This window comes from Carcharhinus amblyrhynchos, chromosome 1 (assembly GCF_965287045.1).
Source record: "Carcharhinus amblyrhynchos chromosome 1, sCarAmb.v2.hapA, whole genome shotgun sequence".
NCBI classification, from domain to species: Eukaryota; Metazoa; Chordata; class Chondrichthyes; order Carcharhiniformes; family Carcharhinidae; genus Carcharhinus; species Carcharhinus amblyrhynchos.
Genome location: NC_137324.1, coordinates 157611118 through 157630297, shown reverse-complemented (window position 1 = coordinate 157630297; position 19180 = coordinate 157611118). Strand labels below are relative to the sequence as shown.

At 40.5% G+C, this 19180-nt stretch overlaps 2 protein-coding genes across 8 annotated transcripts in view; one reads left to right on the top strand and one right to left on the bottom strand.

Moving 5' to 3' along the window:
• LOC145346758 (nocturnin-like) overlaps positions 1 to 8191 on the top strand; it is a 29007-nt gene extending 20816 nt beyond the window's left edge. The window contains exons 2-3 of the mRNA XM_080194454.1: positions 3383 to 3655; positions 5184 to 8191. Coding sequence (XP_080050580.1) covers positions 3383 to 3655; positions 5184 to 6013 — 1103 coding nt within the window. The 3' untranslated portion in view covers positions 6014 to 8191. The remainder of the gene's footprint in view (positions 1 to 3382; positions 3656 to 5183) is intronic.
• Positions 8192 to 14856: 6665 nt separating this feature from the next.
• LOC145346724 (ETS-related transcription factor Elf-2-like) overlaps positions 14857 to 19180 on the bottom strand; it is a 129962-nt gene continuing 125638 nt past the window's right edge. For 6 of the 7 annotated variants that reach the window (XM_080194371.1, XM_080194418.1, XM_080194399.1 and 3 more), the window contains one exon: positions 14857 to 17901. In XM_080194371.1, coding sequence (XP_080050497.1) covers positions 17259 to 17901 — 643 coding nt within the window. In that variant the 3' untranslated portion in view covers positions 14857 to 17258. The remainder of the gene's footprint in view (positions 17902 to 19180) is intronic. The other variant, XM_080194381.1, reaches the window with a different exon arrangement.

The following is a 19180-nucleotide window of genomic DNA, read 5'->3' as shown; positions in this document are numbered from 1 at the left end:
CTTTTCCCAAATTGCAGGATTCTAGGGTTAGCTTTAAAAATGTGACACAATAAAAATGATGCTTTTAAAAAAAAAAGGATGGTTCCCCATGTGTTACAGGCAATGACATCTGTGCTAGAATGAAGCTCCAAAGGATTGCTGTTCTGTTGATTTCTTTGATGTGGGAACTTGCAGCATCTGATTTTAAAAAAAAATTAGAAGCAAGAACAGGCTGGTTAAAAAGCACGATGTTTTTTTTTCAATATTGACATTTTGCATCTCCACAAGGTTCTGGTACCAAGATAACTGTTACAGAAAATACAATTTGTAATATGCCCAACTGACCCTATGCTCTGCAATGAATTTTACAACATTCAAAAATTTGAATAACTAAAATAAAATGGAACTCTTCCAAATTCACGTACAGAAAGATAAGTCTGGTCATAAATAGTTTTGCACATGCATAAATTTCTAAGCTAAATGAAAATGTGGCTCCCTGTTGGATTTGGTGTCTCAACCGATCACATGGTGTAATCAGCTATATAGATGGAAGATCCCAGATTTAGCTGCTGTTTGATGCTGAATTTGACCGTCCTGGATGTGCAACAGAAGGGGCATTGCAAACTACAGTACTCAAACTATATAAGACAGCATGTGAGCAGGACTCCCATTGAATCAAAGATGTTTACAGCTCAGGTAGTTATTCAGCCCATAATGTCTTTGCTAGCTGAGTGTTGAGCAGTTTGAAACTACTCCAACTACCCCCTATCATCACAGGGTTCTGTTCAGATCCTGAAACATGTCCTAGGCCTACCATTAACACATGCAAAATGTCAACCTAACGCAACCAAATATGAAAACGGAACATATTATGTGGGGACACAGAAGATCCCATTGAGAAATTAATGCTTTTTATCTCTTCACTGGAAAGTCAGGCACAGTAGAGTCCAGTTTGCAGGCCTGTACATTTATATCTCTATTCAGCATATACTCTTACATTCTGTCAAAATGTATAACCTCATATTTATGTTCATTTGAATGTCTTTTTTGCCCATTCTGCAAGCTTGTCTTTACAGTCTTTGTCAAAACCTCTGTGTTGTCAGCACATTGAGATTATGTTCCCTTATATTCCAGTCTAAATCATTTACATACATCAGGAAGAAAAGTGCAGCCAGTGCTGACTTCTGTGAACATCAACCTCATCCAAGGTGGCACCCAGTTACCTCAACTTTGTATCCGACAGGCCAACTTCCTATCTATGCTGCCACATTTCCTAATACTATGCACCTGAATTTTACTCATGTCTTTGTAAGGCACTTTCTGCAAATCCATTTAATGCACTTCTCTATTTCAGTTTTCCAGTGAATTGACCATCTCAAACATCCTGTTAACTTTACAAACTTTTAACTTTTTTACCATGGATTGGTTCACTGGACTGCACTCCAGGGAGCTGGTATGGACTTCAGGGACTGAGTCACTGTCTCCTGTGTGATTCTGACTCTAACATCCATACTGGCTGTCCTTGATAAATGCCCATGTATTTCTGAATGCTATAGGATAATCTTATCAAACTGTAACCAGTGGTAGTGTAATGTCACTAACTGTTGGATTGATTTGCTGCCCTTCATACCACTGTCCACTTTATATGTGGTGCAGTATATGCTTTTGATCCATCTCATTGTTTCTACATAAACATTTTGAGAGTTGACACTTGAGTACAGTAATGCCAAACTTAGTGTGTGTTAGTGAAGGTTTTGTTCCTTATTTTGCCATCAAATGCAAAGGCTTATTATCCAAAGTGTAAAGGACTATTCACAGCTTCTTGACAACTGCAGTAGTCGGTCAGCCTAATTTGAAAAGCTGTATTAGGGCACACCTTGCTTTCACTACATCCCTAAAGAGAAGCATCTTGCTATCATGGTCCTCAGTAGACGTGTTAAATGGAGTGCAGAGCTTTTGCTGCTTCCACTTCCATGCTGTCCAAGCTGTTAGTCTCATTTGTGCTGTTTTTAATCCAGATTATTCGCTGTGACTTTTTTCATTGTGAATCTAATCAGCTTAGTGTGGTCATGTGCTTGACACGAATAAGCTTGAAGTGGTGATTGTCTGGTGCTGCCAGAACCAACACTTGTTTTTGAGTGGCTATACAAGTTCCATGCTTTGAAGACAACCAGAAATGGCAGTGTGAATGAAAAGAATTGTCTTGCGAATATTTTAAAATCCTATTCTTCATTCTGTTATTGATATAGCTCTACACATCTTGTTATTGTGATCAGTCCAAGGCCAGGTGTAGATTGAAACTTACTCTATTCCATTGTCACTCCAATCTACTGAGTACCAATATGGTATATTCTCAGGCTCTCTGTGGCTGCCCAATGAAAAATAGTATGGACAGTTTGACATGCTGTATTCGCACTAATTATGAAGTTCCTTAGAGTTGGCAGAGAGAACATTTACATCTCCATGTTTAGACTGGGAGTTAACGCCATATTTAATCTTCTCAAATTTAGAGGTGGCTGGTGAAGATGGGAACTTGGCCAATTAGTGCAGTATGTATTGTGACGCTGTGTCATTCTCGACAGGATGGTCTTCAGCTTAATCCCTTCAGGAAAATTAATTCCTCAACAAGGACTGATTCTCTATACTATAATTTTCCTTTTCCTTTTTCTTTGTTCCACATTTGGTGATGGCAATATCCGAGGTGAGGTTGACTATCTGCAGACCTCTAATTGAATGGAGGACTACTGTGCTCTGCATGGTTCAGTACTTTACTATGTGGCATTTTTCAAATGAATCATTGGAGGAAGTCTCAACACTAATGCATTCTGTGCTGCCCAGTAGTACAGGTTGAAGATGACTGGCAGAGTGGTGTGGTGCTGCAAACATTGAGAGAAGTGCAATGTAAAGCTATTTTTAATGTGGTTACCCTGTTTAAGTTAATTTTCCTTTTGAGGATCAGGCTACATTAAAAGCAGCAGAAAATAATAGAAAAACTGCAACAGAGCAAGCAGTTAGGTGTTAGTAAATTTTAACAACATGATGGATGCTAAAATTGACCAGGGGCAAAAAAGGGAAAATCTGTCTGTAACCCCCTCCTGACTGGTACCCAGTGCACATGTAATGTAAGTTGAAGCTTCAATAACTGTCTGACACCAGAACATAGAGGTGAGTTGCCCTGTAGGAAATCCCAATGTCAGTCTGTGCCTTCAAGAGTACGAATACCGATACGCAAGTTTGAAGATGTGATCTGCTGGTCTCTGGAAAGTGTGCTAAAGCTCTAGTCGAACATGTTAAATTTGCACTTTTTTTTATTTTCACTGAATTGCATTCCATATTCCATACTGCTTACCCAACATTGGATATCTGGGGTATCTAATTTCTGTACCTTTCCTTTCCCCTTTAGTGTGTTCCATGGGAACCAGTACCAACAGATTGTACAGTGCTCTGGCTCCAACTTTAACCGATAACAGAATACCACAGCCACAGGAGTATGGTGTAGAGACAGACTTGGAACCCATCGATCCAACAGACCCCAAAGATCTCCTTAAAGAATGCCAGAAGGTCCTTGAAAACCGTCCACCCAGACTCCAGCGAGATTTTTTGTATCTAAAGAAAAGTAATCTTGCCAATGACTCTCGTCCAATCAAAGTCCTGCAATGGAACATTCTAGCACAAGGTTTGTCATTTTTAGTACTAAACCAGTTGCACTATAGTGGTGAATTCAAATGGAAATATAGTGAAATTTTAGTATGATAAGCCTGTTAAATTATAACTCACCTGAAGATGTTATGTCTTGTAGGAATACTGTTCCATATTCAATCTCAGCACTCCAGTCACTTGCCTGAATGGTTAACGGAAATGTTTGAACCCAGGCAATGTTATTTACCAACACTGGGTACCACAGACCATATCTGACCCAGTTGTTGCCTGACACTCAGGTTTTCCAGCAGGGACACTGCATGGTGATTTTATTTTAGGTTTAGTTTTCCTCTTTCAATTCAAAGATGCAGATGTAAACAGTAACAACCCAACTCTGTCCAACTAAATTAGCATGAACAGATGTCCAGTTCTTGAAGCCGACCCTAACCCCCTGGATCCAGAAAGTGGTAGCCGACAAGTTATCTGAGCATTTAGGTTTCACTGCTGAGCTCAAACCTGTGTTCACATCTTGTTCAGGAGTGTATAAGTGGCTGTTTACAAACAGTATATAGTTCAACAGAACAGCAGAGCTGTTTTAGATCTCTAGAAACCTCTGTAAAAATGCCCTCAGGTGATATTGCTGTAATGGTAATGCCATTGGACTGGTAATCCAGAAGTCTAAACTAATTCTCTGGAGACTGGTGGTGGAATTTAAATTCAATTAATAAATCTTGAATTGAAAACTATTCTCAGTAAAGGTGACTGTGACAACTGTCATCTATTGTTGTGAAAACCCATCTGGTTCACTAATGCTCATTTCAGGGCAAGGAAATCTGTAGCCCTTACCTAGACTGGCCAACGTGCAACTTCAGACTCAGTAAAGTGGTTGATCTTAACTAATTATACTCCTAAATGACCCAGCGGGCAGTTCAGAATGGACAACAAACACTGGCTTTGTCAGTGCCACTCGTCCCATGTGAATGAATAAAGGAAATCCTATGGTATAATTTGTGTGTCTCACATTGATAAATAATCCCTTGATGAGGCATGCACAGAATCTTACCATGTTCAAAAAGATGCAATTCTTAAATTATCTGTACAGTTTTTCCACAGGGTTGTAGTTCAATGCAATTTAAGCTTGAGTCATAAATATCCGATGAGCTTTTCACTGTTGCAGTGAAATAACCTGGACTTGCTGCCAGGATTCATGCTCTACTTTGAAAGGGAATGTATATATGAGCCCAATAAAGGTGTCCAATTCACTTAAACTTAGTGCTGGAGTCAGAACGTGGGTGAGGTGCCTCTTTGGTTAAACACGCAAATTGCTTTTTCTGCAGCGTGGTAGCACAGGTCAATTGAGAGATCTTCCCCTTGGTATGGCTCTGATACTAGTGAATGGAGTTTTGAACTGTAACAGGACAGTGTATTTTATAGCATCTGAATTATGCTTTGTCCTTAATGTAAATTGCATGTGTTGTGCTATTTCTCTCTAGATTGTAATTTGATTTTTTAACGTAGATTTAACTTGTAATTTTGATTTCAACTCTTCTCTCATTTTGATGCAGCTCTTGGAGAATGGAAGGACAATTTTATAAAGTGTCCAAGGGAAGCTCTGAACTGGTCAGAACGTAAATACCTTATCTTGGAGGAGATTCTGACATACCACCCAGATATCTTGTGTCTGCAAGAAGTGGACCATTACTTTGATACCTTCCAGCCAATTCTCAGTGGGTTAGGCTATCATTCAACCTTCTTTCCTAAGCCATCATCTCCTTGCTTGGATGTGGAACATAACAATGGACCAGATGGATGTGCTTTGTTTTTTCTGCGGGAGAGGTTTGAATTGATTGATAGTGCCACAATTAGACTAGCAGCCAGTATGCTGCAGACCAATCAAGTAGCTATTGCCCAAACCCTCCGGTGTATTGAAACCAGCAGGATGTTTTGCGTTGCTGTAACACACCTGAAAGCCTGTAGTGGTTGGGAGCGGTTCCGTTCATCACAAGGCTGCGATCTGCTTCAAAATCTAGAAAACATCACTGGTGCTGGTATTCCCCTTATTGTGTGCGGAGACTTCAATGCAGAGCCCACTGAAGATGTTTACAAACAGTTTACTAAATCCAGTTTAAATCTGAACAGTGCTTACAAGTTACTGAGTGAGGATGGACAGTCGGAACCTCCCTTCACAACGTGGAAAATACGGCCCTCGGGCGAGAGCTGCCATACGTTGGATTACATTTGGTATTCCCAACATGCATTTTGTGTGAATAGATTGCTGAATTTGCCCACAGAGGAACAGATTGGCCCTAACCGCTTGCCATCGTTCCACTACCCTTCAGATCATTTGTCACTTGTTTGTGAATTTAGCTTTCTGGGTCAACTTGATGCATGTTGACTCATTTCAAACTGTTAGTAAAAGAGAGAGATTTAGTTGATACTGAATCTCCCCTCCTCTCCCTTGGACCAATGATGCCATCATATGAATATTTTGAAGGCAGGCGTCCCCTTGGACCAGGGTTGTTGATAAAAGCTCCACTGTGCTCATGTGCAATTAAGTATTTTTTTTGCAACCCCAGATTGAAATGCCAGCAAAGATTTAAGGAGATTCTTCAAAGCATTTGCACACACTTCTTGGCAGGGCTTTGATTAGTTTATCTCATTGTGTGGTTATTTTCAAATCAATCCTTAATGCATGGTGTGCTTTGCATTTTATTTCAGAAATAAACCAAGGGCCAGTCTTGTTAAATTGTGATTTTGCATGCTGAGTTATTAGTTAACCTGCATTTAATCCCTCATACTGCAACTGACCAAAGGAGAAAGGAAGACCCACTACACTAACCATTCTCCAACTATTGTTGGGCTAAGTATGAATGCACAAGTATTGTCAGAACTATCCAAGTGTAGACAAATGTTAACCAAAATTATTAGACTGCAGTTAATAATATTGTTGAAAAGTACTACATTGAGCAGTTAGTAATTTCTTTTATTAAGTGGCTCTAACCAAATATGCAATTTGTTGTAAACGTTTTGATTCTAATTTTGTGCTTATCAAGGTGGTGGTAGAATTATTTTATTCTTACGCCACCAGGGGAGAGGAACATTACAGGCCAGGACAGCATTTGTTAACTATCCCTAAATGCTTTTGGGAGGGTGGTGGTGAGCCACTGCTGGTGCAGGAACATCCATCGTGCTGTTAAGTTTTGGGTCTTTGATCCATAATGGATCAATTTCCACTGTAGCTCCCTTGCCCACCTATTTATTTCCCATTTCCCTGTGGTCTAGATGCCAAATTAAGCACCGTTTTGTGCTGAAATTAATTCAACTTCCTCTTACATAAGATTCTTATGATCAGCATCCAGAGGACACCTTCATCTAGTAGGAATGGCTGGATTTGAATCCAGATTCAAGAGGTGTGAAAGGCCATGATCAATTCTTTGCCACAACATTCCCCTCTTAATTCTTTTCACTACTTAATTTTTTCACTACTTCCCAGCATGTCTTTTTAAATGCCTCAGTAATCCTGTTCTTTTGGGGAAAACTTGTCGATATTGTTAAATTGCAGTTAATATGATTGAGGAAGTCGTTTTGGACGCTGAAGGTACTAACCATTGTAACTTGTGCAGCAACTTTTCAAAAACTTGTATTTACAGTATTTGAATTAAAACTTTTTGGGCCCAAAATGTTACCAAAGTCTGGGAGTCAGTTAGCAGAGAAACCATTTCTATGTGGTGTTATATTGTCCCCAATAAAATTAATAAGTCTATTGAAATAATGGATCTGGGAATGTCACACCTACCACTATCAGCAGTAATTGTTAGGCTGATGCATTGGAAATACTTGAAATGTTTGAACTAAGTACCAGGAGTAACTAATTTTCCATATTTTGTTGTTACTCTTAACTTTTGTCATCCATTCACATGAAATGATAGCCACTAACATTAATTTAAACAGTTAAAGTTTTCTTTCCAAGATTTATTTTTCATGCATGTTCCAGGTGCAATTGAAGATAAATCCTGAGCACAAAGAAAACTTAAAGTCCTAGAATCAGCTGTTTTTTAAAAACAAAACCCACCGTGCTACTCTAAATTGATCCAATGTAATGACATTTCAAAACAATTTTTAATGGAAGAGTTTTTAAAAAGTGAAAGTTGTATATAAATGAGCCTGGTATTTAGTTCTGTCTTTATAGTATAGAATTATTTTATCTTTGACTCTGGAATGTATATTCCATTTTGAATTGGTGTCCTGGGTATGAAATGAACTAATTGAAAATCTGCCATAAGTGTTGCTAACAATTCCAAAAACGCTTATTTATTTCTGCAGCTTAAAATGCAGGTATTTATTGTTTTTGACTTTTATAATGTACCATCTGTGTATTAAGTATGAACATTTGTTTGAGTTCAAGAATTTCAATTTTAGTTTCCCTGTTAATTCACCATACATGGAACAACTACTTTATTTGTGTTGTACTGACCCATGTTCATTCAATAATAGGAACTAGAGTTGGTAGTTTTGATCAAAGGCTTGCAATTACAAATTGTTAAAGTAAATAAATTCACCATTAATCTCTCAATTCAATGTTTGATCTTTAAGTTTAGTTTTTTAGTGTCACATGTATGCTTACATTAACACTGCAATGAAGTTACTCTGAAAATCCCCTAGTCACCACACTTCGTACCTGTTTGGGGACAGAGGGAGAATTTAACATAGCCAATGCACCGAACCAGCATGTCTTTCGGACTGGGAGGAAACTAGAGCACCTGGAGGAAGTCCAAGCAGATGCAGGGAGATCATGTCGACTCCGCACAGTGACGCAAGCTGGGAATTGAACCCAGGTCTCAAGCGCTGGGGCAGCAGTGCTAGCCACTGTGCCAACTTTTACAAAACTTAAGGCAATTAAGAAACCATGAGTGAAACATTACTGCTAAATGTTATCTGGAAAATCATTTCTTGGTGGCAATTCAGAGCAGTGCAGGACTCTTACCAACCTCCCACAGTTTTGCTAGGGAGAAACCATACTGAAGTTACTGTAGATGCTGAAATCAAATTTAAAAAATGCTGGAAAATCTCAGGTCTGACAGGATCTGTGAAGAGAGAATAGAGCCAATGTTTGCACCCCTTTATTGTGGAGTCCACAAGATGTAGACAAAAGTGGTAGGTAGAAGGAGGATTGGAATGAGGCACTGTGTTAAAATGGGTGGCAAGGGCCTGTGCTGGGTTCTTTGTTTCGAGTCAGGATGACTTCAGAATATGCAGAATAATACAGCTCATATTGAATTATTGAGAAAATAATCAGACTTCAGTTTTCTTGGATCTCAACCAACAGTGCAAATCTGATGCTCAGTAGTATTTAAGTCTAAATTTGAGATGAATATATTTTGGGTTGGTGTGGGTTGAAGAAAAAAATGGCAGTGTACGAGACAAATGAGTGTAGATTGTGCAGAGACTCTTTTTAAAAAAAACATTGGGATGAACCCTACAGAAAACTACAACTGAAATCTACTGGTGTACCTTCACAGGAGTGCCAAAATTATGCATGCCACTAGATTTACTGCAGTACAATATCCTTTTTGCAATTGTCAACAAATGGAAAGTGGTAGCTAACCAGAACTATGTTCCGAAAGTTAACAGGATAAGATTTCTTCTCTGACCTGCTCTTGACCTAAAACACTCCAAGCTTCTACTTTCTGCCTGCACTGTCCAGTGAATCTTAAAACAGCACTATTTCTCTAAGCACTTTACAGCATTCCAAACTCAATCTCGTTCAACAATTTCAGATCTGTGACTTTGGATAGAAGCTATTGGTAATGATCCTGCTTTTCTCACTTCAATTTCATCTAGGCTTTTTTTAGTTGTACCATCATCTCTTGTCATTTAACCTCCCATCATACAAGACTTTGTTCTCCATAATTACCAGCCTGTCTCCAATCTCACTTTTTCCAATTGATAATGTTCTAAATGACCTGAAACTTTCTCTCCAGATTGCAGTATTTCATTCCTGTTTTCATATCAGGTTTGGTGCCCTTATGCATTTTTCTAACACAGTAGAATCAGTTGGAAAGTTACTGCTGGGAGCAATCCCTGTTACAAATTACTCAAGGCCATGCTTTCATGCATTTCTTCCATTGCTAGCACAATTGAGAATTCATCAACCAATGCTTAAAAACTCCAACTGAGAAAGGATGAATGGCTTAATGTTTGAGATACAGATCTTCCACCTGCACTTCTGACACAGGGTCATCATATCTGAAGCACTGTCAATCATTTCACCATTTTGAGCTCTGACATTGATCTACACCTAAATCAAAAATCAAGGACTTATCCTACTATTCAATATGCTGGCTGATCCTAACTGCACCCTCTTGCACAATTTTTGTAGTCATTGGTGTCCAAATTTTTTGACCATCTGCAGCCCACTGGCATAGAGCATTATCCTAAACTCTCAGGAACGTTGACCTCATCTGGTCAGTCACACGTGACAATCCCCTCAAGCCAGCTGCCAGTCCAGTGAATCTTTTGTTTCCTAAGGGAAGTACTCAAAACTGCACATAGGACCTGGGTGAGACTACACCTGGCGTACTATGTACTTGCAGCAAGATTTCGTGTACCCCAATCCCTTTGTAATAGAGGCTAACATACTCTTTTGCAGGTGCTAAGAAAGACGAAAGATGACAATTAGTTGATAAATCAGCAGGATTTGAAAATGCTGAGGAAAGTAAGGGTGGAAATTTGAGGCACTGGCCATAGTCTTCCTTCGCTTCAAGAATATGACCAGATGACTGGAGAGTTTCACATATTACACCCTTGCTCAAAAAGGGCATACGGGTAAACCCAGCAATTACAGCATAGGTAGTTTAACCTTGATAACAAGAAAGCTTTTAGATGATAATCTGGAACATAATTAACAGTTACTTAGACAAATATCAAAGAAAACCAATGCAGATTTGAGGCAAATTATGTCTAACTTGGAGTTTTATTTTTGAGGTAACTGATGGATGATGAGGGTAATGTAGACTTCCAAAAGGCTTGATGAAATGTCACATAATAAACATGCCAACATAGCCATTGAAATAAAAGGAATGGTGGCAACAAACTTGGTTTAGTGATAGGAAACTGAAAAATGAACAGTTTTCTGAACTGGGCAGAAAGTCGTGCAGTGGAATTCCCCAGGGGATAGTACTAGGATCACTTTGTCTTGATGATGTATATATCAATGACCTACAATTGGATGCACAAAGCACGTTTTCAACATTTGCACATGATAGATAACTTGGCAGTATCATTAACTGTTAAAAGGATAGTGATAGACTTGAAGAGACATAGACAGGAGGGAGAGGGTGAGAGATGGCAGATGAAATTAAATACAGAGAAATGTGAAGTAAGCCTTCTTAGGCAGGATGAGGAGCAGCAATTAAGGGACAATTCTAAATGGCCCCAGAACAAAGACCTGGGGGTGTTTATGCACAAACCATTGAGACAGGTTAAGAAAGTGGTTAAATAGGCTAACTGGGCTTTATAAAGAGTATAAAAGCAAGGATGTTATGACAAATTTATAAAACTCTGGTTCAGCCTCACATGGACTATTGCATCTAGTTGAGCACTGCACTTTTGGAAGGATTGTGAAGGTGCAGAAAACATTTGAGAATGATTCCAGGGACAAGGGACTTCAATTACATGGCTTGATTAGAGAGGCCAGGATCATATTACTTAAGAGAAGGTCAAGATGAAACTTGATCGAGGTACTCACAACCACAAGGGGATCTGGACAGAGTACATAGAGAGTGAGTGCTTCCATTAGTGGAAAAGGTCATGGATCAGAGGACAGCGATTTAGGATGATGGACAAAAAATAGCAAGATGACGAAACAGTTTGCAGCAAGCAGTCTGGAATGTAGTACCTGAGTGTGGTGATACAATTGGGTCTTTCAAAAGGGTGGTGGATGAACATTTGAAAACAAGTTGCAGAGCTCCAGAGAAAGAGCAGGGGAGTGGGACAAACTAAGTTGATCTGGCAAAACGTAATGGGTCTGTGCTGTAATCTATGATTCTGTTAACTTTGTAATTTGTGTACAAGGGCACAGGTCCCTCTGGATCACTCTCCAACTTATTACATTACCACTACTTCATTCTTGTCCACTTGCTTCACCTGTCAATATTCCTTTAGAGCCCAAGTACTCTTACCCACACGTCTGTACCAGCAGCAAACCTGGGAAAAATTACTCAACTTCTCACCAAAATATGCAAAGAAAATAGCTACGATCTTGCAGTATTCCGTTAGTTAAAACCTATAGAAAATTACCCAATTACACCTTTTTTTTTGACCATTAAGCAAAATCCCTAAGCCATGCTGATATTAGGTTCTGAGCACTATTAGAGCACCACAGAAGTTATCAGACACTATCACAATCTTTTCATGAAAATCCAAATATATTGCATCCACTGGTTCCCCCTTATCCACCCCATCAGTTCCAATCTCAAAAAGTAACAGACTTGTGAAATAAATTCTACTTCAAAAAGCTTTTTAAGTGTCCTCTTACCTATCTCAATTAAATGTCAGTGACATTCATCAGAATCAGAATGTGACACCCAGGTCTGGATTTTCACGATGTAAGCAGGAAATGGGAATCAGCAAACTTTGGAACATGAATACAAAACAGAATATACTTCCAATGTTCAAACTAACACAAACATTTTCAGTCAGAACACTAGCAATCTCCCTAATCAATCATTGAGGAGGGAGTTTCATTACCAGAATCCAGTTTTAAATAGCAAGGGATTAACCTTTCTGGCTCTCAAACCCCACCCTTGCAGTTAACTAATGGGACAACCAGTTGATTAATTGACTGAAGACCCATCTCAGAATCAATGGTCATGGGGGAAGGCACAGTGGGGACCCAATTGAACTGTGGGCCTGATAGAAACTATATTACCGTGGCTGCTTTTTGAACATTCATACTCGAGAGAGATGGATTTACACAATGTCCTGTCAAAGTCCAGAAGTCTGGCTGCTGGCTGCCTACTTTGGAGTAAGATGGCTTCCCAATTGTCTTCAACATTCTTTATTCCCTGCTCTTACGTGCACTCTTTCCCACGCCCCCCTCAACCCTCCACGTTAGTGGGTGCTGACACATGCATTTCCTGCTCACTCTCTTTGCTCGAGGCACCTGTTTTCCTAAGATCTCTTCTGCACCATTCACCCTTTTACGGGTGGAGTAATGACGGCTGTAACCGTGTCCCCACTCTGCTCACACGTACATTCGCCTGGTCTGCCGCAGACAGTATGTGAGCCTGTGCACCCCCATGAAAATTCACCCCCCCCCCCAAACCCAACAAGCATCTCAACCACCTTAATTGGCCTTATTCTGGAATCATGATGGTTTAGCATCCTGACTAATCAGGTGAGCTAGCCCGGGAAAAGACAGTGATATGGGAAACACTCCAAACAATACTGCCTAGACATTTCCCTTTCCAAACCACCTGCAAATGGTGGCAGGCCCTCTTCCCTCTGTTTTGCTCACCTATGAGAGCCTCAATCTTCAGAGCTCTTGCCTCGTGACCCCCCCATATCTCTTATACAAAAGTAGTTCTGGCCCCAAAGTTGCTCTGCCATCTCTCTCAAATTTTTCATTATGAATAGACCTCCCCCCACTTCCAATCCAGAAATATTGCTGGGATCAGGGTGGTGGATACAAGCCCCAGCCCAACACTAATCACAGTAAGAAGAAAATCCAATCCCCTAACATCAACAATCCTCCTCCAAACAGCACCATTGTTATTCCTTCTGCTCAAATTCTTGCAAGTTTACGATGATGGCCATTTGAAGCAGATAGCAAAATGGCTGCTCTTAGTCTGAACGGCTTCAAAAGTAATGCAATAGAGTTGGGTGGAGCATCCTGTGAGTTCAAATTCGGTAGTGCAATTACCAAATAACGAGTAAAATACATACGGCAAGGCAAGAGAAAGTTCTAGAGCACTGAATGGCTGTGCTACTTTGATATACACACACTGACTTATGATGAATAAAAGAAATGTTTGAATTTGCTAACAGTGTCGTGCCTTTCTCGTAAATAAAAATCTTCCGATTTGTAACTTCAGCAAAACGTTCACAGAAGCAACCATTTTAAGCTGTTTTGTTAGGGACTCCTTCAGGACAATCAATACCTGCAAACTTCAAGACCACGTGTAGTGATGCAAGTGTAATCTAACTATTAATTGTCCAGCATGATACACTATGGAGTTTAACCATCTCTAAAAAGTAATCAAAACTCCTCCCAGTTAATTCCTGTTGCATTCGCTTGAAAAAAAAACTGTTCAAATCAAAGTTTTAAGTTTTCCATTTTTAAGACAGGAGGTGAGAGCCCTGTCTTGTCAGCTTAGATGATGTGGGTATGCCGGCGTTGGACTGGCGTAAACACAGTAAAAAGTCTGACAACACCAGGTTTTAGTCCAACCGATTTATTTGATAATACTCACAAGCTTTCGAGGTTTCCCTCTACGTCAGGTGAATGGAGTGTTCTGGCCTCAGACAGAGCATATAAAGCACAGACAGTTTAGAGATTACTGATTAGAATGCGAATCCTTACACCTAACCTGCTGTTCAAGACCTGAAGTGGCTGACAATGTGAGTGGAAGGAGCACTGATCACAGGCTACAGAGATGTGTATTGTCTCCATACAGTACAGTAAGTGAGGTTTTGCAAACCCAGGCAAGTGACAGGGATCTTGGGTTCATGTCGCACTATCTGTAACCCCCGTGACTTGCCTGGGTTTGCAAAACCTCACTTACTGTACTGTCTGGAGACAATACACATCTCTGTAACCTGTGATCAGTGCTCCTTCCACTCACATTGTCAGCCACTTCAGGTCTTGAACAGCAGGTTAGGTGTAAGGATTCGCATTCTAATCAGTAATCTCTAAACTGTCTGTGCTTTATATGCTCTGTCTGAGGCCAGAACCCTCCATTCACCTGACGAAGAGGGAAACCTCGAAAGCTTGTGAGTATTATCAAATAAATCGGTTGGACTAAAACCTGGTGTTGTCAGCTTAGATCAGGAATGTCTCAACTTGTTGAGACTCTGAATTGGACTTGATTGGATTGAATTGGAATAAAAACAAAAAATGGGTGGGGTGCCTTTGTAGTTTGCTGGTTTTGGGACATTTAAGTTACAAAACATTTTCTTTCCATCTGTCGCAAGTTGACTTTAAAGAAGAAACGTAGACACTAGATATACTTTGTATTTCTTTACCAAAACACAATCAAAACAGGATTCACCGTTATATTTTGGTAAAATCTACTCGAATACACTTTGAAACAAGAGTACAACAAAATAGAATATACTTCAAATGTTGAAACTGTACAAACATTTTCAGTCAGAACACTGGTAATCTCCCTAATCAATCATTAAAGAGGGAGTTCCAATACCAGAATCCAGTTTTAAAAAGCAGGGAATTCTGAAGGGTTTAACATCTTGTTTTGGTCCATTTCTTTCCCGTTTAAATACTATTGAACAGTGCTTACTGATGAAATCCAATGATACCAGGGTACAAGGGGGCTGTTACCAGGTTCGTACTGAAGTGCAATGGCGAAACATTAACCTAACTCCGCTCTGGCAATTAACCATGTGTGGTACCCGCCATGTCTTCGTGGCCAGGCTAAATAATTGAACTAGCCAATACCGTAATATCCCCTGTCAAATGCAACAGAGTTCACCATCACTGTAAACAGAAATTGAATTTTTTTAAAAAATGGATGGATGGAACAAAAAGGATGTTAATTATAATTTCTTGTAACAAGTTTCCTTCTCAAAAACATTGGGTCCTAATGGTGAGACTTCCTCTTTAACTGAAGTCAGCAGGTTGAGAATGACCTGATAAAAAGACCCAGCTCATTGCACAAAGCTAGACTGAACATGACCTTGAAGTGGCAATTTTTTTTTTAAAAAGCGAATGTTTATACATACATCAAGGCAAAGTGACACAGGCATTATATAAAAAAAGGTTATAGCCAAAGGTCTGTCACTTGACCACAAACCATGTATCTGGCTGGCTCTAACTACCATAAAATAACAGGTTACTCCATAACAATACTGTGGTTTTATGTGTAAGATTAAAAAGAGCTTTAAACAAAAAAGCTAGTTCTTACATAGCTTATTTCCTTTTTTTTAAAAAATGGAAAAAAACTCAAGTTGTCATTTAACATTGCTCACTAACTGTAATTATACAAATCCTGAAAATAAACCTTCATACCCTTCGCTCCAAATAAAAGCCGCAACTTCTATTTCATCTTAATCCGCATTCCATTCTTTTTCTGTTTAAAGAGAATTCACTTAGCACCAGTAGAAATAAAAGTACTGCGTGCACACAGTGTTATTTAAGCAAAGGTTGGAACGCATTTCAAATGCAACAGACAGCATCTAGTTTTAAGAGAGCCAGCATCATCAGCAATTTTCTTGCAAATAAACCAGTCCAACAAACTTCAGGATTGTAAGTTTCCTGGCTAGTCACACGCTGATGGACGATCAGACGTGCCAAACAAGTGGTGATTCTGCAACAGCTACATGAGTCATTCTACAAATAAAAACTGCACTTCAGCTTTTTGGTTTGATTTGAAAAAAAAATCTTTATCATCATTTCGGGGTAAAGAGCTGGGAGGCGGATTCCTAATTTTAAGGTGTATTAAGAAAAGATGAGAAGCTGGTGAGGACATTGACGGATGTGGAAAACTTACATTGGAAGGATTTAAAAATGTAGGGGTACAATATAAAACATCAATGGAAAGACAAGGAAAATGGGAAAACTTTAATTTGGTTTTGAAGAATGATGGACACAACAGGTTTTTTTTTAAAAAAAGGATGAATTCAAGTTAGTACGCGAGATGTAGGGTTATTCAATTTTACATGGATGAGATCCATGGAAGGAAGGTGTATGCATAACACGGACATTGTCAACCTGGAAATCCTTCCCATACATCTAATGACAGGTGGTAAAGAGCGGAAGAGTTTCCTGATCAACTTCACTGCAGAAGGCAATGGCAAGTCATCCATGGACCAATCCAATGGGAGTCCATGGTCACCAACACCCTCTTAGGGTACAGCACCTGGAGACGGATGGGAAATTAGAAGGATTGGGCAGAAGGATCTATGGTCTTCTGTCAAAAACATTACAGGGGCTGTAATTTTTTTTCTTCCCTGAACGATCTCATTTGTAATATAGCAAAAGACCAGGTCACGTTTTAGCTCAAGACCTTAGCTACCATGAGTAGCTTAGACCTACAATGAAGTCGGGAGCAGGTCGCAAATTCTTGACAGCACTGGTGCCTTAAAACTTATGCAACTTTCAGAGGAACATTCCAAACCCAGTCATTGAAATATTAGTGTTTTCAAAATTCTTAGTGTAGACTTTAAGATGTAGTGAATTGAAACACGTGGTCCCTTTTTGTTGGGTCAATATGCGTTTAATTGCATATGAATTCATTGATATCTCATTTGTTCCTATTCAAAGAGCATCTTTGTCAGCATTTGATGATGTGGCTCAAATCCCACTGTGAAGCATGGGGTGGAAAAATAGTTTTGATACCTGCTGGAAACATTCCTTATCAAAAGTCTCATTTGACAACCTTTTGTCTCTCAAACAAGCTGCACTATTATTTTTCACCAGTCACTGTGGCTTCTGCGTCCGTTTTCACTGTCAAAGGGAGGGCGATGGCTGAGGGTGCGCTGACAACCACCCAGCGAGTCACCGTCTTGCTACCCTCCACCGAACGCTCCTCCTTAATCACAGGTAGATGATGGAGATCGGCTGCCACCTTTGTAGTCACGCCATCCTGCTTGACCTCTGCCCCTTTGATGACGGCAGTAATGACCCGAGCTGGGCTCTGGCTGGTCGCTTGCTGGGCAGGCATCGCCAGTCTCATTACCGGCGTCCCTCCCGCTATGGACATGGGAGAGAGAGCTCGAATAGCTGCCTGCGCTCCGACGATGTTAATACTACCGGCTGTAGCCAAGCCTGTCTTTGTCTGTAAGTGACACTGGGTGATCTGGGTTGCGGGGATGGTGATGATTTTCCCCGGCTGCATCGTGATTTTGTCCCCATTCTCTACCGTGGCGGCAGGCACCATTGCCGGGATAGTTTGGATAAGAACCTTTGGAGTAGAGATGGTTGTGTTTGCGCTGGTTATTACTGTTGAAACTGGGTTCACTGACTGGACAGCCACCGTAGAAAACTGCTGGCCTGAAGAGGACATTACAACAGGCACTTGCATTGCGACATGAACTGTTCTGCTGCTGCTGGAGAAATGGAAAGAACAAATTAAAAACATCCGACTATTTTTAGACTTCGCTAACACTTTGCATTGCTCTTCCAACAGCGTCTGATTCTTTTTTTAAAGACAGTGTTGATACTTACACGCCATGGCTACAATATCAATGTCAACTGTGGGCTGTAAATGACAGTTTCCTTTCTCCAAGTTCATAAATGCATCAACAATGCTGCAAAACCGTAAAATTCCGACAGTGCCCAAGGAGGCCATTCAGCCCACTATGCCTGCACTGACTCTCCAACTTATCCAGGCCCACCCCTATCCTATCCCTGTAACCCCATGCATCCATCCTGCTAATTCCCCTAACCTGCACATCAAGGGGCAATTTAGCATGGCCAATCCATCCGACCTGCACATCTTTGCGTGGGTTTCCTCCGGGTGCTCTGGTTTCCTTCCACACATCAAAGACATGGAGGGAGAATGTGCAAATTCCACCCAGACAGTTGACCAAGGCCAGAATTGAATGGAATTGGGCGGCACGGTAGCACAGTGGTTAGCGCTGCTGCCTCACAGCTCCAGGGACCCGAGTTCAATTCCCGGCTTGGGTCACTGTTTGTGTGGAGTTTGTACGTTCTCCTTGTGTCTGCGTGGGTTTCCTCCAGGTGCTCCGATTTCCTCCCACAGTCCAAAGATGCGTGGCTTAGGTTGACTGGCCATGTTAAAATTGCCCCTTAGTGTCCTGAGATGCATAGGTTAGAGGGATCAGTGGGTAAAATATGTAGGGATATGGGGGTAGGGCCTGTGATCAGTGCGGACTCAATGGGCCAAATGGCCTCTTTCTGTACTGTAGGGTTTCTGTGATGCTATGAACCCACGGTCCCTGGTGCCGAATGGCAGCAATGTTAACGACTGTGCCACTGCATATGGTGGCTTGAACTTTGTCATTTATATTAATGACGTGGATGCGAATTTAGGACGCATGGTTAGTAAGTTTGCAGGTGACACCAAGATTGATGGCATAGTGGACAGTGACGAAGGTTATCTAGGATTGCAATGGGATCTTGATCAATTGGGCTGATGAATGGCAGATGACGTTTAATTTAGATAAATGCGAGGTAATGCATTTTGACACATCGAACCAGGGCAGGACTTACTCAGTTAACGGTAGGGCGGTGGGGAGAGTTAAAAAGAGATCAGTATGGGTATGGGTTCATAGCTCCTGAAAAGTGGAGTCAGTCACAGATGGACAGAGTGGTGAAGAAGATATTCAGCATGCTTAGTTTCATTGGTCAGAACACTGAATACAG